This window comes from Aotus nancymaae, unplaced genomic scaffold (genome assembly GCF_030222135.1).
Source record: "Aotus nancymaae isolate 86718 unplaced genomic scaffold, 86718_ANA_hifiasm-v0.15.2.pri h1tg000040l, whole genome shotgun sequence".
Lineage (NCBI taxonomy): Eukaryota > Metazoa > Chordata > Mammalia > Primates > Aotidae > Aotus > Aotus nancymaae.
The window spans coordinates 104,064,578-104,089,862 of record NW_026988454.1 but is presented as its reverse complement, the minus strand read 5'-3'; the positions used below and the strand labels follow the sequence as shown (position 1 = coordinate 104,089,862).

Genomic DNA, 25,285 nt, shown 5'->3' with positions numbered 1-25,285 from the left:
TGAGGATAATCAGGCTTGTATAGGGTGAAGAAATCACGTAGCTCCTGGAGAAAGGAGTAGGGAGGCCAAAAAAGTGCAACGACTCAAAAGAAGGCACATAGAGACAGTAGATTGCAGGAATCCTGTCCTGTAACAATAGCTTCTGCCCACGCTCCATCCTCTGGATCTTACCTGCCTCTTTCCTAATACCGAAATAAGTGGCTGTCATCATTATCAAAGTTGTCTCACACTGAAACTGTTTTACACATGGATGCCCACAGTTAGGCACTGTGTGATGCCCTCCACTTTTCCCCTTATTTTCAAAAGTAGAATGATGAAAATCAAAGCTTTCTGTCATCAGCTCACTGTACTTTTTTCCCATCTGTGTTTTGCTTTCTTTTCATTCTTTCTTCTTATTTCCACCCTATGAAACTGTTTCCCAAAATATTATAAAATTCCACTGGGAAAATATGAACATCTGACATTGTTTCCACAACAACAGTAAAAAGCAAAAGAACCCTGGCTTGCCTGGTGCTGGGAAGACATAATGCAAAGCAAGATAAAGAGTCTTTGTGATCTTTTTGACTGTGTCTTTAAAGCTGCATTATCACCCCAAACCAAAACCAATGACAAAATGAACGTGTCCTACAAAAAAAATTGGTCAGTGGGTAGAGCTTGGGAAAACTTTGGAAGCCTTTCTCCTGATCATAGACAGTTTGGTGGCTTCAGTGCTCCCTGTGGAAGGACTTGTCTGAGAAGAGTGGTCTACCAGCTGTTCTGGGCATAAACTTGGAAGGAGAAGTCTCCTGTTATTAGAAAGGAACTCTCCTGCAAGTCTCATTTGCCTTTTCCGCCTGTATGCCCTTCTCTTCCATCTTTTTCTTGGAAAGAAAAAGCCTAAAATCTTACTCCTATAAGCTAATGATTGTTTGCCTGGACATTGGTTCTGGGTCAAGAAAAAAATAGATGAACAAACCAAAACCTTCATAGCAAAAGTTCTTAAGCCTTCAAATGGAGACTAGTGAAATTTGCCCCCCAAGGTAGAATAAATAAAGCAAATAAATCCAAATGTCTAATTCATTCAGCAAACAAATATATATTATGCATAAGCTAGTCCACTATGCTAAATATCTAAGAATCCAAATTTGAATAAAACATGAATCCTGTCCTTTGGTAGTTTGCAGCCTAAATTGCATTTATTAGCTCTGATTAGATTTCCTTATTATTGATAAAAATATAAATATAATAATATATAAGTTTTCAGGCAAGCTTTCAAACCTGATTTTCATAAAGCCATATCATAGGTTAGGAAAATAATTGAACATTTTCAGGTATTTATTGTTTTATGTTTTATCATCCATTCCAGCTCAATCCAACTAGGAATCTGAAATGCAGATAAAAACCTTAAAAGATAAAATTTTATTTTGGGCTAAATAAGAAAAAGAAAAAGAAATGTTTCTTTTACCTTCTGTCCACATCTGACCTTCCATTCAAATCATTTCTCTTCTATAAAGCCATCTTATTACATCCCGGCCAAAATTAACTTTTAAAATCTGCATATTTAACATATTAGTATATTACACATATATTTTAATCCAGTGGTTGTTATCCATAGCACACCTCAAAATCACCCGTGGGATTTTAAAACACACATTTCCAGGTTCTGACCTCAGAAATGTACTTAGTCAATGCAGTAGGGTCCTGGCATCTGTCGTTTTAAAACACACCATGCATGATGCTGCTATGCATATGTAGTTGAGAACCACTGTTCAAACTACACTGTATAATTTGGCATTTTATAATAATACAGAACCCACATTTGTGCATTTATATTCTTGTATTCCCAAGTGAACTGTAATCATCTTTTGAGTATAGGCACAGATTTACATTTACCTTTTCTGCAGTATACAGAACTTAATCTGCACTAGTAAAAATTTTCACACTTTATATCTGAAAATATGATAAGGAATTTTCTTTCAACAATCTCTATACAATACTATTATGTCTGTTTTTATATTTATATTTATATTCTTTATACAGTGGTGGAACAAATTTGATTATGAGCAAATATTAATTCAACTTTAATACTGCTTTTCAGAAAAGTTTCTAAATTATGGTGATCTGTACAGAGTGCCAGAGACGGATCTCTCTAGCATAGCAGAGCTAAACTTACATTGGTTCAAATCCAAATTATCTTCTTTTTCAGCCTATGGTAAGGAGAAAAATAGAAGAAAATATGTTTACAAAAATATGTAAAGTGCATGCCCTTATTAAGCACTCAATAAACATGAGTTAATATAAACATGAGGTGCTGGGGAAGTCCCTTTGTCCCCAAGAATTTCTCCTTGCATCCAGATTCCGTGTCTTATACCCTGATAATCAAATACTCCTAGAGACAGCTAGGGATGACAATGTCAGAGCTGGAGGGGCCTGCTGAAATGATTTAATGCCCCAAGCTTCATTTGTAACCTATGAACCATTTTAGGGCTAATAGCTAAAGCAATCAAATACATTCATGGGGTTCAAATATTTTGCCTTGCAGTGCTGTGTTAAGGGTCAGTGATGTAACACAGGGTAAGTCCCAATCTGGCATAAACTAGTCACTCAACAAATCAGTTATTTTTATTAATACAGTAAAATTAATAACATGAACTAAAACCCAGATGAATTTTAGTTCACTTTGGTGCTCTTTTCTTGCCTCTTAAAATCCACAGTCCTTATAAAAATATAGTTATAACATCTAGGAAGAATAGTAAGTGAGAACTACTGATAATCTTTGAATATATTAAAAAAGAAAAACCAAAGCTAATTCTTTCAACCAGCCAATAAGAAGATAGCATAACCATCTTCTGGCATATGATGTTATAAAGTCAGACCTTCGTCTGCATTCAGGTTGGGCCCACTATGTGAGTAGGTCTTGCTATTTACCCTCTATAACTCTTTGTTTCTTCTACTGTAAAATGGGGGAAATAAAATATTTGCCTTATTGGGTTATGATGAAAAATTTGTTACACATAAAAGCATTCAAAGCCTTTGATAAATAGCAAGCTTCCAGTAAGGTTATTGGTTATTATTGACATGGTATTATTATTTATAGATAAGGCTACCATAATTTGTCATCCCTACTGGGACACATATCAGAGTGAAAGGTAGTGCTAATGATAATGACCCTAAAACAAAAAGCATAAACCAGGACATATGGTCACTTTATCTACAGTGCAGTTTGTAACTGACAGTGAATTCCAAAGAGAGTGTTATATTGTACAGGAGAATTTACGTGGGACTCTGCAAAGAGTTTGGAAAGATCAGATTCAAGATGGTCATAAAGATAAGATTTCTGTTTTCTTCCAAACTCCTCTGAGACAAAATAGAAGAAGGCATGCTGTTTCTATAGTAACCATAACTGATCTCAGCTCTTCCGGAGGGTCTTTCTGAATATCAAGTCCTAGGAAAGGTATTTTCATTAAATAAATGACTTAAGTTCTGAAATATCTTACACAATTCCCTATATCTTTAAACAAACATGTAACTGTAACTTATTCTCCTTAAATAATTACTTTAAAATACAAGAATATATAAGGAAGAAAACAGAAACTTATCTTCTGAATCATCTATATCTCTCATCATCCAGCCATACATTTATTTCTCTTTTTGTTTCAGAACAAATTAGAATTAAAGGAAGGAACAAATAATTGTAGTCCTATTCTATTGGGTTCTGTTCTACTCTACACTGTTCCATTCCATTTCATTCTACAAAGATGTATTGGAAGTCCCTATGTCTTGGCCCTCTTCAGTGAAATTGAACTTTTCCTATAATAAAAAAGGTGATTTATTTGGCAGGATAGCTACAGTAGTACTTTAGACAAAGGCTCGATAAAGAGCCATCATGTATGGCGGATGACATTTCTTCTTCACAGAAACTTTTGTCCCCCACCTTCCTCATTCTGAAAAACAGTGTGAACACTCATCACATTCTCTCAACAAAATATATTTCCTTATTAGTTGCTTCTTGCTTTTGTTTTTACTTTGTAATACAGGAATTTATAACCTCACATTCTGGTGATATGAGACTAGAAATTGTGTGCATATGAAAATCAACACATTACCACTATGCTGCTACATGTAGATTAAAACTAAAAGAGTTTCTCACTTGTTTGACATTAATTTAATGTCACACTTAGCTTCCATCTTATGCAAAGAGCTACTTTATCCATTTAAACATACTTGTTTGGGCCCATAATGAAGTGTTCTGTACCTGTCTTGTAAGTAGGGTTCATAAATGAAATCACAAATGGATGAAGGGACTCACCTTCATTGTTAAAAACAGTAAACCTCCAAACAGCCAGTCTTGGGTTTTTTCCAGCTTTTTGTTTTTCTGTCATACATCTTCACCTACAGTCCCAGATGAGCAGAACAACTTTAAAGCATTGTGCAATCACACATACAGGCATCTATAAGGCATTCTCAAATAGGATATCGGTCAGTCAGTCTCATGGCAAATTTAATGACAGTAGCAGTTGTCTGGCATACTCAAAATAAATTATCATCTAACCTTTTCTATTTAAGTGGTTTTTATATTATTTGTTTTAGAAAAACATTCTCACTTTAATTAGCATTCTAGCTAGGATCAGTCTGTCCTGAGGAGGTTTTTAAAATAAGATTGAGTGAAGATACTGACAAACATTAGTCATTGCCATTAGCATAAGGCATGAAGCACATAACAATATTTATAAGTAGCTAGGACATGGCAGTAAAAATATGACTTCCTATGACTTGGGCAAACTTCTGACTGCAGCTGACTGCTATATTGCAAAGTGAAACTGGTCAAGTCTGGTAGCAGTATCCTTAATGGCATGTGTATCATAAGACCTAATTGTTTTCCACCACAGGGTATGGAGCTTAATGTCCTCTATCAACTGAAAACAAACAGTTATACTGCTTAATGACTGTTCAATTAATGTTTATGTGCTACTTTTACACCCTGAATTATTTGATGAATAAACTTTAAGAGGTCACTTGAGAACTAAATTTAATGAAACCTCAACTATTACTAAAAATTCCTGGGATTCTTAAAATATCTCATACTGTCAGCTAGGGAGTAAAGCACATACATTGATATTCAAAACTCTACCCTCGTGTAAAAATGAAATAAAAATCAAAAGTTTGGAAAGTATCGATCTATGTGGCTTGACTCTTGCTGCCTTGAAATTGAAGATCAAAACAGGGTTAAAATAGAAATAATCAGGTCTAACCAGTCAAAAGTGAAACTTGGTTTATTATACCAGCAAGACTTAACCTTTGTATATCAACTGCTTTCTGAACTTGTAACACCACACTTACTGATCTTTCTACTTTTCTTACATAAAAGTTAGCATTTTTATAGTACAAGCAGATTTGATGTTTTATTTCAACACCCTTCCTTGAGTAGAAGTTATAAAATTACTGAAAATATTGTGTCAATAGAAGGTTGACATTTCTGAATTTTGTAGCAGTTTGGATATAGCAGTATTATATTCATCCATTGTTATTCATTCTAATATATCCAATACTGGGAAAATTGGTTAATAATGTCCCTTACTGTCCCGACTTTAGTGGGGATTCCTTCAACACAGAAAAAACAAGAACTGAGGAAAAGAGAATGCCCATTTCCTTTAGGAAAATAAGCATCTTTCACACTATGCATGATATTTGCAAATCTCGATGTGTACATATTTTAACAGAACCGTAGCCATCCTCTTCTTCCGGTACTGTGGCTTTACGTATGAACAATAGGTTCAAAAACACAGACAAATTAGATGCAAGTTTAGGAGATGCCAAACGTTCCTGACAATTTCCTGCTAAGAAATGACAAATGTATTATATACCCTGGTGGGTAGAAGTTGTAAACTGATTGCCTTTTTTTTTTTTTTTTTTTTTGAGATGGAGTCTCACTCTGTCTCCCAGGCTGGAGTGCAGGGGCGCGATCTTGGCTCACTGTAACTGCTGCCTCCTGGGTTCAAGTGATTCTCCTGCTTCAGCCTCCCGAGTAGCTGGGACTACAGGCGTGCGCCACCACACCCAGTTAATTTTTGTATTTTTCGCAGAGACAGGGTTTCACTTCACCATGTTGGCCAGGATGGTCTCAATCTCTTGACCTCATAATTCACACACCTCGGCCTCCCAAAGTGCTGGGATTACAGGTGTGAGCCACCACGCCTCGCCAATTGCTTTTGATGATAAAGCAATGAATTTTTCATTTTTTAGTTTATTTTGCATTTCTTAAACACTGTTTCACTGAAACATACTTGATTAAATTGATTTGAATTTGATTAGTTTAGCACTATAGTTTTATTATCTGTAATAAATAAAGGTGTCTCTGTGGTGTTACAGCATATAAAAATATTTTAGCTCAGCAACTAATTTACTTCTAATTTTTAAATATATAACTCTTTGATATTAAAACAATTTATTTGTAATTTAACAGATACACTTTTTCTAATTCTACATATTGCTAGCTAATAATTCATATTTTAATTCCTGTCTAGTCTATTTTTGATGCTTCTGAGCAAATAATGTGTTACATAAAAATTTGAATGTGTTTGGTATACATTTCATAAAGGAGTTAAATTATGAATCCTTAATTTTACTTCCAATTAAAAATCAGTATATTATGTTTCTCCATTTCTTTTATAGCTAATTTTCATATGACAAAAATTGAAGTAGAAGAAAATATTTTAGGGAATCGACTATTGGGAATAAGGTTTAGGTATTATCATGTTAATATAGGAAATAAATCACTGCTGTTAAATGTTGCCAGAACTATGGGGAAATATTTAAGTGTTTTATAAGTCTTTTTCCACTCACTACAATATAAGGGTATATTTTTAAGTGTAAGAGGAATTGCATCACTTATAGTAACACATTCTCACAAAAACTGAGAAGACAGAGTTGACATGTTGTTGGCTGATTTAGTAGATAACACTTATTTCTAAACTTTACTGTCTTAATGTAGAAAAAAATTAAACTTTGAAAACTGTGTAATCAATAAAATTAGAAGATGGGTAAGTATATGATATGGAAAATAGAAAAATTACACAAATAATGCTCCATTAAAGTCTGAAATACGATCTTACTCATTTATGTGAGTAAGTACTGGTAAAATCTGAATATCTTTTGAAGGAAAAAATATATCCAGAATTAAATATATTATAAAACTTATGTTCTGTGTAATATAAAGAATACCTTAACCTTATTTTAATTTTTAATTATAAATATTCATAGATTAAACTCTAAAAATTTGATTTTGAAATTCAATTCATCATAACAAATAGTTACCAAATTAATAGACCATTCTTAGTTCTGAAACTTCTATTCTCAAGTTATATTTTCATATGTATTTGTACATTGAAAATAATTAAAAATAAAAAAATTACTGTTATACTTAGGAACCCACAGTCTAACAAATTGAATAATTATTTTTTGATGTTGTCTATCATCTTATTATAAACACAACTATTAGTCACATATACAAATCATTTGAGAACTGAGATATGTGTTATTTCTATTACTTGAAAATAAAGTCTACTTAAAAAGTAAATACAATAGAGCACTTACATCTTCCCATTTCTAAAAACGTATCCAGATAATAAAATAATGCCTAAATGTTTACCAAATATTATCAAATAATTTAGCTTTGTAAATAAATACACATTCTAGAAACATTCTGTAGCATCTTAAAATATTATTATTATTTTTGCTGTGGACATTGTAGACATACTTAAAGTTATTTTTCATTTACATGTGTTTCTAGACCCTTCCTTCTACATTGCAGGGTGGGAATAGGTGGTGGGGAAAATTTTATTACCAAATATATGTATTTGTTTCACGATTTGCAACTTAGGTATCACTCCCTAATACAAAAGTGCATTTCCTGCTCCTTGCAGTTAATCAGAAATCTGTGTGCTTCTGAGCACACCAGACCCTGAAGTGTACAGCACAGGGGAACTATCAGGCCACAGGAATAAAAGTTCAGAAACTTGTGTTGAATTTGAAAATAGTTTGACCTGGAAATGCGTAAGCCTCAGACTTTGAAATATGTTGCTTTTATATTGAAAAAGCCCTTTTTTTTTTAACAACATAATATAAGAAATTAATTGTAAAACACTGTACTCTGTACTGATTTGCCATGTAGTGCTTCCATAGTGTGTTTGTGACAAATAGGTATTTCTGAGTCCATGTGATGCACTTTAGCAATAAAGGTGGACAAAGATAAATTAGACCAAATAGTAGAATCTTCCATGAGTACACTCTGATGGAAGAAGTCCAAGTCTCTGAACTGCTTAATGAAATTGTTTAGCAAATTAAATTAAGATCAACTGCTGACCTGTTTAATTTAGACACAAACCTTCTGGGATTTGTTTTTTTTTCTCAAAAGAAGCATTCTCAGTTGAAAATTGGAAAACTTCTGTGAATGTTCTGGCTTTTGTAAACCAAACCAAAATTAGACCTTTAAACTCATTTAAAAATATCCATTATCCAATAGCTGCAAAGTACCTCTTTTTTTTTTTTAAGAGGAAAGGACTAATGTTAAGTAAGTATTTAAAAAAGAATAACGAAAGTTATGTTAATTCTTATCTAATGGTAGAATAACAACCTAATTCTTTCTTTTTTGAAGTTCTTGTAATAGAAGATGCTAAAGAAATGAAATTACAATTTGGATATATTTTAAATATAAATTAGAATGTTTCCAGTTATTAGTGTTTCACACTTTCAATTAATTTCAATTCTATTCTTTAACAGCTAAAGTCAAAAAACATTGTTCCTTACATTATTACTTAATTTAGCTATTACAAATTCACTGTATACTTTGTGATCATTAGGTTATCAATTGTGAGTAATTTCACATGCATCTGTTCCCAGTATGCTATTTTTCAAAGTATTGAATATTATGACATGCCTGCAGTAAACATATAAATAAGGCTATGAGTAAATATTTATATATATAAAAAATCCCAATACTTGTAGTTAAGTTGGAATGGGTTATAAAAAGATATTAATAATTCCTGCACATGAACAGCTTTCTCTCTCATACAATCTTGACTGCTCTCTCTTCTACCATTGAACACTATCATTTACAAAATGAGAAGCTTAAATTATTTTGCATAAGATAGTGTTTCAGCCCAACTCCCGCCATGCAGAATTCATGTAATTTTTGGATAAATTTTAAACCTGTGAAATTTTGTTTCCTTATCCTTAAAATAAGAAAAATTGCCTTGTTTTCTTCTTGGAACTGTTGTGATAATTAAATACCCTATAAATAATAATAATAAATAATATTCTTAAAAGTTGTTAAAACTAGCAATTCATACATTAATGTAGGTAAGTGTAATAGCATATACAATATTAGCATTTTTGCATACAAATCAATAGGATAATTTGCATAAATTATAAACATTACATAAGAAATATTTTAAGACCAGAAAAGAGGAAAGCATATTGATATGTATTCATTTAGTTAAATTTGACAACTGTCTCCCTTCAAGCTGGAGGAATATACTAGTTAAGAAAAAAACATTAAGACTTTTCCTAAGAGGGTAAATTTATGTGGATAAATATTGTAAGTTTATGTGGATTCAGTTCTTGCATTAGAAAGGTAAATCATGGCTGTTTTTCTATAAAATATTTCTTCCTCATCTTTAAACCAAGGTACTGCAGTTGATACCATTTTTCCTTATGTGACAGCTAGCAGTATATTTACCACAGCAGACTTTTTGTATTCACTGAATATTTTTTAACTAAATTGTCATGAGGCCACTTTCTTTTGTACTTATTCATTTAGTCACGGGCTATCATTACTAGTGACATTTGTAGGGTGAACTGTTTTCTTGGGTGATACAATGAAATGGTAGAATTAGTGATGGAAATTTATGTGGATTCAGTAAATCATCTGGATATCACTTAAAATATGCAAACACCTTAGAATTAAATCCTAAGAAAATTAATTAGTGGTTCTTTCCTACTTCTGGGGAATCAGATGAACTTATCACTAAGTTTTACTTATGAGTACTTAACTTTTAAAATACTCTAGATATTTCTTATTAATCTAAATACAACAAATAAAAAATACATTTTTATTGAGAACCTTTATAGTGTTGGAGCTTGCAACAGGGTCTATTTTGTACATACAATATATAGTATTATATACCAAATTACAGAACTCTTAAAATATAGGTTCAGAAACAGTATCTCTCAAACATCAATATCTTTATAAAGTAGTGTGGTAAAAAAATTACTTTGGCATACCTTTGGCATGCATAGATGTAGTACTCCTCTTTTGTAATATCTCTGAACAAATCTGTAGGTACATGACATGCAGTATTATAACTTTCTAAAAGTACAAATTTTAATTAACAGCAAATGAAAGGCTGGTATAAATTTTTATTCTTAACACTGGACACAGAAATTTTCCAAAGTGATAAAAGAAAAATCTGCTGGTAGAAGTAAAGGGAAAGTGTAATGATCTAAGAAAATAATTATTCTGAGACAGAAAACAGAAGCTCCAGATGTATTCAGTAGTTGAATGTTTCTTTTCTCGCTGTAAAGGGAATGCATATTGTAAATTTCTAAAGTTATTGATTTATGTGATAAACTGTACAAGATGGCAATTTATGAGAATTATTAGATCTCAGGACATTACATTCCCTAAAGGATTAAGGAGAGGTCTATCTTTCTTTTTCATATTACTATCTATCTGTTTAATGTTAGCACTTCTAATGAACATTTATCACCTTTCTAGCTACATTCTTTTTCTTTCTAAATATTTTTCCTTATTTTCATATTCACCTTCACTTTGGTATCCTATTACTAAGTATAATAAGGTATAAAGTATATTTCAGTAGTAAGTATCATCTGACTGGAAAAGAGATAAATGGAAAACTCCATTTTATTTTTGCAGTCACAGAGACTGGGACAAATCAATACAATAGAGCATGTTGTTAGTAAATAAGTAACCATGACTATTTTTTTAGTAGGATAACTTCTCATTTATTTTAATTTTTCATTGAGATTTTATGTTATTATATTGTTTAGGATATCTTAACCTCTATGAAGGCTGAATTCTATACTTAGAAAAACATAGCTTCTATTTAATCAATGGTAGGTAGGCAAACACATAGACAGGCATAATAGCCATGATGATTAGGGTTATTGTACAAGACTCAGTATCTTGCGCCAGTATCAACTTTATACATAGGGTTGTTGAGAAAATAAATGAAATAATTCTTAAAAACACAACAGTGCTTGACAGATAGTATGCACTCAGTTATTGTAAATGTCTTTTTCTTCAGATAATTATTATTGAAACAATTGTTAGTCTCACTTTCATTTTTACCCGACTGTTGCATTGTAAACAATATGTATGCAACATTATTGCAATGATTCTTATACCTTATAATACCTATTATAAATACATCCAATATATATTTGCTTATAAATATAATGAGTATTTCTTAACAACTGTTCTAAAGGCTACATTAGCTAAATATTTTATAGAGAACATTTAAAAAAAATTAAGCTGTTTAAATGTTTAAATATATTCAAATATATAAATATGTTTATAGAATAAATTTTTATTTACATGTTTGATATGTACCATAGATATTTTAACATTAAATTTTTTTGCTCAAGAATAAAGTAAGTAACTTGGGGAGGATATTTACAAAACTTGCGGAGAAAAACACAAACCTGAATGATTTCAGTTAACATAGCTCACAATTCCATGAGTAGGTACTATTATTATCACCATTTTATCTATTAGAAATTTAAGCTTGAAAATATAAAAAAAATTTTGCTCACACTGTAGAGTGTGTACTATGGATTAGTTCATAATACATGATACAACTTTAATCCCCTCCACACACAAATCCACCTATTGGAAATAGGTATTAGCTTATTTTTCAGAAAGAAACAAAATTCAGCTGACTTCTGCAAATTAAAATTGCATATATTTACACACCAGAATCCCATTTCAAATAAATAACAAACAGCTGAAGAATGGAGGAGGAACTGAAGGAAAGTAAGACAAAGAAACTGAAAAGAACTGTAAACCAATCTATGAACAGCTATCTCTGAGGAGTAACAGTATACATTGCTTGTTTTTAAATTACATATTTACATCATACACTATTTTTCCTTACCTTGAAAGTGGATTACTTTGTAATCATAAAATGACAATGTAAAAAAAAAGCCTCCAAAAATACTAATTTCCTGTGAATTCTGTCATATTCTAAGACAATCATTATTTGTACCTGAATTACTCACTAGAAACAAAAATGATCTTTAAAAAATTATGCCATTTTTTGCTTTACTGAAGGTTATCAGTGATAAAAGGATTCCAGAGAAGTTTTTCTGATGAAATATGATATTGCTTATTTTACAAATTATTACCTTACAAGAAAGCATAAAGCAGCATATCTAAATAAATTCAAAATAATTATTTATTGGTCAACAAAGAAATTTATACTCCTAAACCCCTAACAGGAAAGTTAAAAGGCACAGTTTAAAAATTCAACATTAATTTCATTTTAAAGAATATCTTTAGGCAACATTATAATTATGATTTTCCCTGTTTAAAGACATTTAAAATTGTCTTCATTCCAGTCACAGACTTTATTTGATGATCTTTGTAAATTTCACATATAAGTGTTCATTTCTAATTTTGAAGTCTATATTTTAAAATATTTATAGAAGTTGGACAAATCAGAGATGTTTGCTTACCTAATACATCCTCTTATACTTTATAGAAATCAAGATTTTGTGAACAATAGATTATATATTAATGTTAACTGTTGTCTTTTTCCATTTTCATTTATTGTATTTGTCTTTCCTTTTACAATTTCTAGTTTACAATGGACACCAATTATATTTCTCATTGTAGGAGCTCTGTTCAATGGATTGGGCATTGCTCTTTCCCACATAGCTGTCAATCGTCTTTCACTTTGTCTTCTCATTTTCCCATACGCTATTGGGAAATGACACAAGATACTGAGAATGTAGGAACACGATGACATTAGAGAAGTTGAAAAATGTCATGATGTCTAAAAAGGCAGACCGCGAATCTAGAGGATAGGAAATACGGTTTACCGTTTCAAGAATGGACAAATGAGACGAAGGAGAGATAACATGTTCCTACTGATGTAAGTCATCCTGAGGTGCATTAAGATGATAGAAAACTGGCCGATTGCAGTGGCTCATGCCTGTAATCCCAACACTTTGGGAGGCTGAGGTGGGCAGATTGCCTGAGGTCAGGAGTTCGAGAGCAGTTTGGCCAATATGGTAAAACCCTGTCTCTACTAAAAATACAAAAAAATTAGCTGGGTGGGATGGCAGGTGCCTGTAATCCCAGCTACTCAGGTTGCTGAGGCAGGGGAATTGCTTGAACCAGGGAGACAGAGGTTGCAGTGAGCTGAGATGGCACCACTGAACTCCAGGCTGGGTGATAGAGCGAGACTCTGTCTCAAAAGAAAAAAAAAAAGATAGAAAACCTGTGAGATCCAAGCATCTCCAGTTTTCTCCTCGAAATAGATCCTTCACTATATCCCATGGTGAAGTATGAAACACAGTGGAACAGGAACGTAAGATTAGTGTTCAGTAACTAGTTGCCAATTTTTGAGTTGGTTCATTCTATATTTTTGTATGTATGGGTATAAAGGAAGATAAGCCAACTGTTGTTAGGGCAACCAGTGGTCTATGAATCAGGCAACTTTCTCTACTGTTCTCTCAGTTCCTCTCATAATAGTGTAAGAGACTGAGATGTAAAACAAAGTATCAAGTAGAGTGACCTTCCCCAATGCACACTGTAAATATTCTTTGATAACAATTGATATATTCTATATAAAGATACTAAGAAATTAATCTTAATGATGGATTTGGTCAACTGGTGCCTGTCACCAAAACCAGCTATTTTATTATTACCTCAGATATTTAATTGGAAACTAGAATGTTCAGCCAAATGCTACACATTATATTGACAACAGGAAATGCCTTTTAAAAATATTTAACATTAAATGGTATCTTCACTTGTGTTCTTAACACATGACTGCATGGCTTATACAAAGATATTTCTGGTTTGAAATTGACCCTTATTCTTTAAAGCAGAGTTTTGATATATAGATTGACGAATAGAAGCTTGAAATTGCTTTCATGCTTATTTAATCATGTGAGTGGTTTTCTTAAATGTCAAAATGGAATTTAGATTATAAATGAATTCATTTGTTCTACCAATGACTATAGTCATGCTTTGTGGCAAGTGTGGAATACTTTTATCTATGTTTTTCTATGATGAAATCAGAATGAAAAATGGGGAAAGATCAAAGTAAAGACTGACTGCAAGTGAAGATATTTTGTCTTATCTGTTTTTAAGTAAATATTCATCATATTACTACAGAACGGAAATTATGTTAAGGCTACCTGAAATTCTTTATCCTCTTTTCAATCACATTTATTCAGTCAGGAAATTCCATAGTATTTTGAAAAATGTGTGGGTTATTAAACTTTGTTTTAAATATTGGCTTTGCTATACAAATTAGCAGTGTGACATTACTTCCTCTTCTGTAAGATGAGGTTAATTAGACTTCATTTGCATGCTTGTTCAAAGAATTACAGATGCTTCCTCTAAGTTTTTATGTGAAAATTCTAGTAACTTGTCCAGCATATATGCTCAAAAAACCAGAGGATTCCACTATCATTATTGCTATTAATGCTATATACCCTTGTATCAATCATAAATCATGTAATCAATTTTAAAACTACCATACAATTCAATATCTTCATTTACTTACTACATGATTTTTTTTTTTTGCAGTATAAGTTAAATATTTTTTTTAGCAACAGGGCTTTTGGTACTGAAACTTAATACTTGATACTCAGCCAGCTCAGATTCCTGATCATTGCTCTCTATTCCCTTTAGAAATAAAACAAAATAGAACAACCCTACAAACTTCTGTATTACATGAAAGAAAATACAAAGAGAATGATATAAGGAGTATATTTTAAAATTTTATTTACTTTTGTGTGATAGAGTACATATATTTGAGGTACAGGTGCTAATCCAATACATTTGTATAATTTGTAAAGATCAAATCAGTGTAACTGGGATGTCCACCACCTTAAATATTTGTCTGTCTTTATGCAAGAAACATCTGAATTATTCTCTTCCAGCTATTTTGAAATACACAATAGCTTATTATGAACTATAGTCACCCTACTGATCTATCAAACACTAGGTCTTATTTCTTCTAACTGAATATTTGTACCCATTAATCAACCTTAAAATGTTACATTCTTAAAAGGCATTTGTAGTTTTAAAAATACTAGTCTATATATTTTCATGTAAAGACCTAAAAGAACAAGAGTAATATTTTAACAACATACTTTTAAAAATAATTTCCTTTCAAAGAATTCCTGATAACCTTTCATATGTCATTTTGTGATAACCTGATTTAAAAACTGTTAATGCTTTGTTATTAAGCTAAATGGTCACAATTCCATTAATACTGTAAACTAAAAGTGAAAATTATCTAAATATTACAAGTAAGACCTCAGTGCACTATTCAGTTTCTTACATGGCATCAAATTGATTCTGATTTAATCATATTTGAGTGCAGTAATACTTTTTGTTGCTAAATATTAGTAGGCACAAATAATTTATTCTTAATTTTATTATTACTATTTAAAATATTTCGTTTAGTTAGTCTGGTTGTCTAGTTTTTAGTTAATCTGATTTTTTCAGTGAGTTCCCAGTTGTAATGTGATCATCAGTGTACCAAGAGTTAGAGCATTATCCGAAAAAATACATGGAGCATGCATACAGATAACTTTAAAATATGCTTAGACAGACTGCACTATAATCTAAAACCTTAATTTGCCATGCAAGTTTGTATCACTTGTATGAGTGAATGTCAGACATGATGTTTGCCAACTTTGGGAGGCATCACACTGAAGATTGTGAGAGCAGACTTGATGCCATGAACCCAAATGGGACCGGCATTGTTTTCTGATACTGACAAGAGAAGGCATCCTCTGATTGTGCATATGTTTGCCACTTAGGACCACTTGCTGAATGGTTTTTGTTCAAATAAAAGTTTCCACTAAAAGGCTACTAACTTAAAATTATCATTTTCTGTTGCTAGAGAAACCTAGCATATTCATTTATGACTATATTAACAGTCAGGGAAGTTATAATATGATTATATTAAGAGTCAGCAACTCTATGCTGTATATAATTATATTTTTCTAAACCTCGACTTGATTTCAAACTTCAGTCCCCATTCTGCTGGGTGGAGAAAGATCATCCCAGCCAATTCAGATTAATTTTGAACAGAAGTTCCTCTGTCAACTCAGGGATTTATTTTTCCCTTTCTCTTTTTCCTGGCTTGGATTTAAGTTCTGTAGGCACTGCATGCCGGGAGGAGCTTATCTTCTTGCCTTTCCATTTTATTGTATCCAATGATATTGTGTCCACATCTGCTTCCTGGCCAGCACTGGTCTACGTTGAAGCTACTGCATCCTCCCTACCTTTCTGTGAAAGCAATTGTGTGTGCAGTTTTCTCTGCTGTACCCAACTCACTCTTGCCAGTGTGGTGAAACATTCTATAGAGACTTCTACAGGACTGCACCTGACATACACTGGTGTGGAGAACCCTGTGAGGCTTGCTACCTCCCAGACTCCCACTGAGTTAGAGGTTCTCTCTGTGTTCCAAACCTATCTGAGGCTTTTATTGGATAAGTGACACAGTGTATAGAGCCCACATTCAAGGCCATACTAATATTTTAGATATTGCTGCCTTTTGAGCTCTCTTCTCAGCCTAGACCTCCTTTATCTTGCAGCTACATGTAGGTAGCTAGATAGAAGTCTTTTCAATTTGCTGTTTAACACATAAACTTTATGTTCAAAGTTAATCCGGCTTATCTTACTCAAAATGAAGGTATCTGAAAATCAAAATTCCCTTTCTTGCAAATGATTGCTTTTGTACTTAAAAACAACGTTCTCTTTTCTTGTTCAACACTGATTTTTCTGCTGTGATAACTGCCATGAGTTAATGCATATAAAAATGTAACCTGAATGGTAAGAGGGTCATAGGTTTATAAGACCACCACAACAATCAAATAATTAGAATGAATAAGTCATATTGATTAATACATCAAAAGAGTAACAGCCTATGGCTGGTTGTTCTTTCATCACTTTACCAGATCAAGCCCATTGTTTGAAAAGGATAAAGGAGAATAATGAGCAGGATGTCTGGATGAGAGATTCTTTTTCCTCTTGCTGTATAAAAATAGTGATAATTTTCAATATTTACACATATATGAAATGTTACTGATAAATGCAATTTCAGAATTTAACTGTGTAATTTTGGTGTTCAGTTCTGCAGAGAAACAACTTTAGTTGAAGCAATACAGTATTAAATAATTGTTTTAACAGATTGAATTTTAGAAAAGCTATCTCAGATAAAGAGGCTGGAATGATAAAATCGACTAAATGTGAGGTTTATCTTGTATTATTGGGGTAGCTTTCTTAAGAACAGCACTCATTCTTTACTTCAAACCTGTAGTGGCTTCTTCTTTCTTTTCCTTATAAATTAAAAAAAATTCAATACAGCACTTAGTGACAACTGGGACCTGACTCGAACCAGTAGTATTTCCAGGCTTTGCCTTTTCTCTGTGTGTTTTCGTAAGTCTGCCCCTCAGGGCTCCCTGAGCTTCTGCTTTCTTCTCAAATACATTGAACTTTTCCAGTTGCACAAATTGAGACAGCCTATTCCCCTCACCAGGAGGTGCTGTCTTCCTCACAGTGGATGAGCTGCTCCTGTCCTTCCATTCCACCTCATGTCTCCCTCAGTCTCTGCCGCTGCCCCTTTCCCCCCATCATAAGCAATCTCCAGGCTCTCTCATAGCTCTCCTATGCCAATCATTAAAGTTAACATGTCTTATGGATATTTATGAGTAAAAACAGGACTAGACACAGAAGATTAAAACTTGGGGTTTAAAACCCTGCTTTAAACCTCACCAAGTCATTTCAGTTCTTTGACCACCAGCTCAGCATGTGGATTTTGTAACTAACCCTGCACTATTTTCAGTCTGAAGTTTATTGGCTAAAGTTTTCAACTCCTGGTGTACAGAAACCAAGTCTCAATTTCAAATAGTGATTTTACTCAGTAACAATATGCTAAATCTAATAGAAAAGCTTGCTGATCAGTCTCATGGAATAACTGGGGCAAATAATGGTAATGTTTAGTTATTTTACTCTTATTGACAAGGAGTAGGTAAGGAGTTGGTCACAGACCAGCCTTTCCCTTCCCTGATTGTGAGTTACTTCTTTTATAACCAAGTTTTAACACTCTTTCTTTGTAAAACTAAGGAGAGGTAGAAGATAGTAGTTTATAGCAAAGAAAAGGGCTGAAAACTAACTACTAATTCACAATTCACTTGACAAGCTTCTGATTAAATTCACAAAGTCTTGCCAGGTAAGTACTAAGTCATACCACTTTATTTCAAAGAGGATAAAAATACTTCCATTTCTTAACAACAATCTAAGCCTTTTCAGTAGTTCAACAAGTGGCATTAGGTGTTTTAGCTCACCACTATAGCTCCATGTTTTATTATGTGTTCATGCTGATGAGATTATCTATTTCAAAGAGACAAAAAATAAGCTTACTTACCTTCATCTTTCTTCGTAAATCACATCCATTACTCAATTATGTGTTCTTTGCTTGTGGCTACCTGAAATAATGAGAAGGAATAGAAAAAGAAAATTAAATATAACTCAACAGCATTTTGTAAAAGGCAAATATTTACAATTTTAATTGATGACAGACACACACTTCATAATACTATTAGCATGCAACTCCAGCTGCAAAAACTGAACAGCAATATGCCTAAGCTGGTTAGCAGCAAAAAAGTAAACCAATCACATCGACAAAAAGCCACCATAAACAAAAAAACTGTATTTAAAAGATTAACAGTTTTGGCATTCATCCCTACCATCAAGTCTTTCAGTTTCTTTTTTTCCATCAAAATTTAGCTTACTTTTGAAGTTAGCAAGAGTTGCATTACTATTATTGTTAATTTTAGTTCTGTTTATTGCCTTGAGGGTTATATATTGTAAAATAATTTTGGTGCCTCTAGTTAATGTTAATTAGTTGTTTTAATAGCCTATAGACCTATTTGTTATATTTTTGTAGGTTTACTTTTTTAACTATCAGGAACTTAATAACTGAGAATATTTAACATTACTGTTGCATAGGCAAAATTACAGAGTTACTATTAGTGTTACCTGTTTAACGTTTAGTCATCCTTTGAGTCCTGCGACATATTTCCTTAACAATCATCAGCCATCAAGTCTGATAGTCTCAAAAGAAATATCAGCCCTCTAAACTGCCTTCAAGGGCGGTGATATTTAGCACTGAAAATTACAAATAAAGTTTTTGAGGTTGAATAGCAACAACTGGCCAGTGACACTGATGATTTGTTTGTCGAAACAAATTGTTATAAACTACGCAAATGAAGTCCACGCACTCCTTTGAGTGAAAACAATAAAGTGAATCTACGCAATGCTTACATGTTGGATGGGATATTTAATGTGCGGGGAAACTCAAAGGTTGAAGAACTAGGCATTTAGACAGTGGTAAGTGGTAATCTTACCTCTTTATACTCCATTACTCTTTCTCACGAGAGACATGCTAATGCAAACAAGTCAATCAGAATTTGTGTTTAGCAAGATAAAGCTTAGAGGATAGTTTAAAATCCATTTATTATTCTAAATCCATTTTTTTCCATTAACATGTTATACATTAGTGTTTACTAACCATGATTCATGTAACAGTTTAGTTTGTTAACTTTTAAATTATTTAACAACCATAAGTTATTAATACATTTTTAAGTATTACACAAAAATCTTAAAACAGGCTTGGGTTCATTTTTGTAATTTTTAAATAGAAAACATTTTAGGCATCTCTTGAAGAAGAAATAAAGCAGGCATTTAAAGCTAGAAAACAAGTAATTCCAAATTTAGTTTTTACAAAAGTTTTCAGCTTTATTGACAAATTATGGCAAACATATTTGACAAATTGTGGTTTCCTATTTAGAGAAACTTACACATGGAACTTTATGTGTGTGTTTTTTTCTTTTTTAACAAATACAGGTTAAAACACTGAACAAATTCAGTTAGCTACATACATACAGTAGCTGCTTGTTTTCAGCCCCATTAAAACAGCATTTAAAATTAAATTTACAAACTTAATATCGAACATCTTTGCCTAACTAACAGATATTAAAAGACAGGTTAAAACATCTTATCTACAACTTTATTATCAGCTAGTTCAAAAATCATATTACAGTCTTTTAGCAACTCTAAACAAAGTTTCTGCTAGTTGGTTGAGACTCCAAATCTGTTAACAGATTCATGCTCTTTCTCAAAAAAAAAAAAGATTACACACAACAATGAAAACAACTAAGAGAATATCATTCTACTAAAAGGTTTCTAGACTATGCTTGCCAATGTCTTTTTCAGTCCGTTTTGTAAAATAATACTAGTGTCAATGTCACGCCAACAGTATAGAGAGAAATACAAGAAATATATAGGAGTAATCATGAGCAGTTATCCCTAGAATATAAAAAAACAAACAAAAAAAGGACTATTACTTGTCTTGTTGCTGTTTATGTGGAGACCACAGGCTATGAATTGTCTTTGAGGTGAGGTCACAGGTGGGAAGGACCTTCAATATCTACCATAGGGGTGTTCCCTGTATCCCCCTCTGGCTGACCTCGGAGGTGGTGCCTTCAAGCTAGAGCGGGTTGTGGCCCATTCTTCTGTTGCTATGAAAAAGAGAAAGACAGTAACGCACATATGACTTCACAGTTACCAAAAATAGTCATTTAAGACACAATAGTTGACCAAGAAAAAGAAAATAAAAGATCTCGAAACTGAATGGTGAAGCCTATTTTTTCTACATCATGAGACCATCCACAAAGTATGAGTATGTAAATGTGTATTGTGTATTTATTATGTGTTAGATTTCAGTGCCACAAAACAGAAAGAGTATCAGTGTGAACCCCTGCCCATAATATCTTTTTACACAGAATTCTTAAAAAAAAAAATTGGATATAGTAAACCAGTAGTCCTTAGCCCTGGAATAACTTGAGAATCACCTGGGAATATTAAACAATCAAAATAAAAGATAACTAATGCCTGTTCTCTGTTCCCCAAATCTACTGATTAGAAAACTCTACAGGCTGGGACCTAGGGTTTGGTATTTTTCAAATACTCCCCAGATGATTGTTATATGGGTTGAAGTCCCTTGTGCTAACTTATATAGAGAAAGTGATAGATAAGCAGATTACAGAGTAGAAAAAACTTTAAGCAGCAAAATCAGTAAACAAAACAAAATGAACAACAAAAACCCGAAAGACATCAGTTCTTCTGAGTAAACAACTCAGTAAATAAAGAAGTATTAGTACACTAGGAAAACTCCATTTACCTGCTAATCATATTTCTCTTACCCTAAATATTTTGAAATCTAGCCAAAAAGCAAGAAACAAGCAATCAAGCTTTTGAGCACTGTGGAAAATAGCTATTGTCAAGTCTGTGTCCCCAGAAAAGAAATTCTTCTTTAAAAGAATTTAACGTTGGTTTTATGGTGACATTATATGTAATTCCAACAACTAGGTTATTTTGGTCTCTCAGTCAGAATTTAGTTCTTCATCAAGGGCATATTTCATGCGGGGGTGGGTAAAAGGAAGTGTGGACAGAGGGAAGATTACTACACAGATATTGATAACTGATATATAAAGTAATGGAAATATTAACTAGGAAATAAGTGTAGACTGAGGACAACAAATGTAGAGTGTTTACCCCTAGACAGTTCATCTGTTCATAAGAATTAGTTCAGAAAGATTACAGGAAAAGCATAAAAAATTTCAGTTGTACTCATTATAATATAGAGCAAATGAAAACAATCTACTGTGTAGAAAAATGATCAAAAGTTTATCAGTATTGGGAAAAGTGGCACTTAAATGGACAAACATGAGTTTTCTGAGAATATCCTCACCAGGGTGTTATTATTACAACTAATACCTAATAAAAAAAAAATTATATCTATTTAGTATTTTATTTCAGTATGTGATAGGATATAAAATAGGAGTAAGAAACTAAATGAATATGAAAAATGTTTCCATTGCTCAGAACATAGGTTTACCTGGATCAGAGGTTGTCATACTCTGGCCTGTGAACCAAATTTGGCCAGCTGTTTGTTTTGTAAATAGTTTTACTGGAACCCAGGCATGCTGCTTATTTACATATTTTCTATTGCTGCTTTCACGATACGAAGGAAAAGTTGAGTAACTTTGACAGAGATTATACTGCTTAAAAAACCAAAAAATATTTATACTCTGGGCTTTTACAGAAAAGGTTTATAGATCCTGGTTCTAGACCATGTTGTTTTTGGTGGGAAAATGCAAATGTTGGTCTTGGTGAAATCTTTCTGCTGTAATCTTTTGAGGGCAGGAATTTATCCCCAAACCATTTGTATTTCTCTAATAAAAATGAGAAGAGTATTTTCCATGCATTTGCTTGATTGGAATTAAATAAAACTGGTTTGGTGTACTCAAAAAGAACACACACTTAGCATGTGCAACCCCTTTGTAAAATGAACATTTATACCATATTTATGAGACAGTCAAGACTATATCATTGTTCTTATCCTCTGATGGTAAAATGTATCCCCATTTTTGCTCCAATTTTCCTAGAGTATTAGAAATCACTGGGTTTCAGTCTACAGGATTTAGAGCTGAGATCATAGAGGTTTCAAGTTTTTCCAGGAATTAGAAGTCCCAGGTTCTTTCTTAGATTCTAAATGTTCCTGCAAAACAGCTGAACAACCATGAGCAGAGTGACAGAATACTTGTCACATACACTCCTAGATTTTTTTCAGAATTGTAAATTGACATAAACCCCTGGACTTGCTACAGAGTACCTAAGTATTTAATAAGTACTCATTGACATGGCTTCAGTTGACTTTTTCTAAATCTCTAGGGCAGTTAATTGATGAACTAACTCTTCGTTTCCTAACTGTTAGCCAGCATTAGAACAGGGATTGTCCCTGTTCACTGTTGTTTCCCCAGTGCCTGGGAGAAAAGCAATGCCTAGTTAGGGCTGAATGCAGTGAAAGATTACATGAAAGAAAGGGTGGAGGAATGAACAAAGGAATTATGCAGAAAGTTCCAGTGATAATGCAAAAAACAGATATAGTTGAGCTACGGAAATTTAGCATTTATTTTAAAAGCTCTTTAACTAGAAATCTTACATACTTGTTATAGAGTTAAAAATCATACTTCTTACTCAAAAGGGTTAGTTATCTACCAAAAATATTTCACTACTGAATTCAATGAAGAAATTGTAGTGGGATCCTATTATTAAAAAGTACAAAAACATCATGTTTCGTGGCACAAAAATGTGTTCTTTTATAACTCTCTGCCTTTATGTGGATTAATACTATGCTCTCTCCTCCTTGCTCAAGGCTACGAAATGGAAATTATTGTTAGTTCATAATACTTGTAACTGGGAAGGTAAAACGCCAGCCAAAGTGAATTCCTACCCAGCAAAAGTAAGTTTCTGATTTTTCAAGATTCCACACCATTAGCAGAAGAAATTAAGGACTTATTTCACTTAATTCAGACTTTGTTTCCATTGTTTACATGTTCTTGATAACAACAATAAAGAAAGATCAGGAAAAGTATTATTTTTATGTCCATCTATATCTTTCCTAATACCAGAATGTTTACATATAGTTACACATTTACAGTTGCCACATGATAATGCATGCCAGTTTTTCTTGGTGAAAATAAGTTCTTTGGATTGCGCTTAGAGAGTACTGATCCAATGAACGTCTTTCCAGTGCTACCATATAGTGTGTCATTGAACTTTATATGGTCAGCCAATCCTCTCAGTGCTCACCAGTGATATTTAGGCCTCTGATTTCTTTAAGTACCACAGATAGAAGGGATTCTAACCTGAGTCCCATGGATTCTTGAGCATGGAAGAGACCCAAACATAGGGAGAGACAAACCATGACTGGGCCACACATTATGGAATTTCTCGAAATTTGAAGTTATAAAGACCCACGAATAAACTCAGAATTTATCTGTCTTCCTGGGTCTCTTAGTAGACAATTAGATTATAATTTTTTTATGGTACTTTAAGTGCTGGCGTACATGTGCAGAACATGCAGGTTTGTTACATAGGTATATATGTGCCATGGTGGTTGGCTGCATCCATCACCCTGTCATCTACATTAGGTATTTCTCCTAATACTATCCATTCTATAGCCCCACATTCCCCAAGAGTTCCCAATGTATGATGTTCCCCTCCTTGTGTCCATGTGGTCCATTGTTCAGCTCCCACTCATAAGTGAGAACATGTGGTGTTTGGTTTTCTGTTCTTGTGTTAGTTTGCTGAGAATGATGGTTTCCAGATTCATCCATGTCCCTGCAAAAGACATGAATTCATCCTTTTTATAGCTGCATAGTGTTCCACGGTGTATATGTGCCACATTTTCTTTATCCAGTCTATCATTGATAGGCATTTGGGTTGGTGCCAAGTCTTTGCTATTGTGAACAGTGCTGCAATAAACATACGTGTGCATGTGTCTTTATAACAGAAGGATTTATAATTATTTGGGTATATACCCAGTAATGGGATTGCCAGATCAAATGGTATTTCTATTCAAGATCCTTGAGGAATTGCCACACTGTCTTCCACAATGGCTGAACCAATTTACACTTCTACCAACAGTGTAAAAGCATTCCAATTTCTCCACATCCTCCCCAGCATCTGTTGTCTCCTGACTTTTTAGTGATTGCCATTCTAACTTGTGTGAGATGCTATCTCAATGTGGTTTTGACCTGCATTTCTCTAATAACCAGTGATGATGAGCTTTCTTGTATATGTTCATTGGCTGCATAAATGTTGCTTTTGAGAAGTGTCTGTTCATTTCCTTTGTCCAATTTTTGATGTTTTTTTTTTTCCTATAAATTTGTTTAAGTTCTTTGTAGATTTTGGATATTAGCCCTTTGTCAGGTGGGTAGACTGCAAAAATGTTCTCCCATTCTGTAGGTTGCATGTTCACTCTGATGATAGTTTCTTTTGCTCTGCAGAAGCTCTTTGGTTTAATTGAATCCCATTTGTCTATTTTGGCTTTTGTTGTCATTGCTTTTGGTGTTTCAGTTATAAAGTCTTTGCCCATGTCTATTTCCTGAATGGTACTGCCTAGTTTTC

At 33.0% G+C, this 25,285-nt stretch overlaps 2 protein-coding genes across 3 annotated transcripts in view; both read right to left on the bottom strand.

Moving 5' to 3' along the window:
- The window catches only part of LOC105709640 (putative protein SNX29P2), a 46,469-nt gene extending 25,728 nt beyond the window's left edge, over positions 1–20,741 (bottom strand). For both annotated transcript variants that reach the window (XM_064360938.1, XM_064360937.1), the window contains exons 1-4: positions 20,656–20,741; positions 18,675–18,735; positions 4,289–4,371; positions 2,153–2,186 (exon numbers count right to left, since the gene is read on the bottom strand). In XM_064360938.1, coding sequence (XP_064217008.1) covers positions 2,153–2,186; positions 4,289–4,294 — 40 coding nt within the window. In that variant the 5' untranslated portion in view covers positions 4,295–4,371; positions 18,675–18,735; positions 20,656–20,741. The remainder of the gene's footprint in view (positions 1–2,152; positions 2,187–4,288; positions 4,372–18,674; positions 18,736–20,655) is intronic.
- Positions 19,674–25,285, bottom strand: part of KHDRBS2 (KH RNA binding domain containing, signal transduction associated 2) — a 627,329-nt gene continuing 621,717 nt past the window's right edge. Inside the window, exon 9 of the mRNA XM_064360936.1 lies at positions 19,674–20,829. Within this exon, the coding sequence (XP_064217006.1) occupies positions 20,732–20,829 (98 nt within the window). The 3' untranslated portion in view covers positions 19,674–20,731. The remainder of the gene's footprint in view (positions 20,830–25,285) is intronic.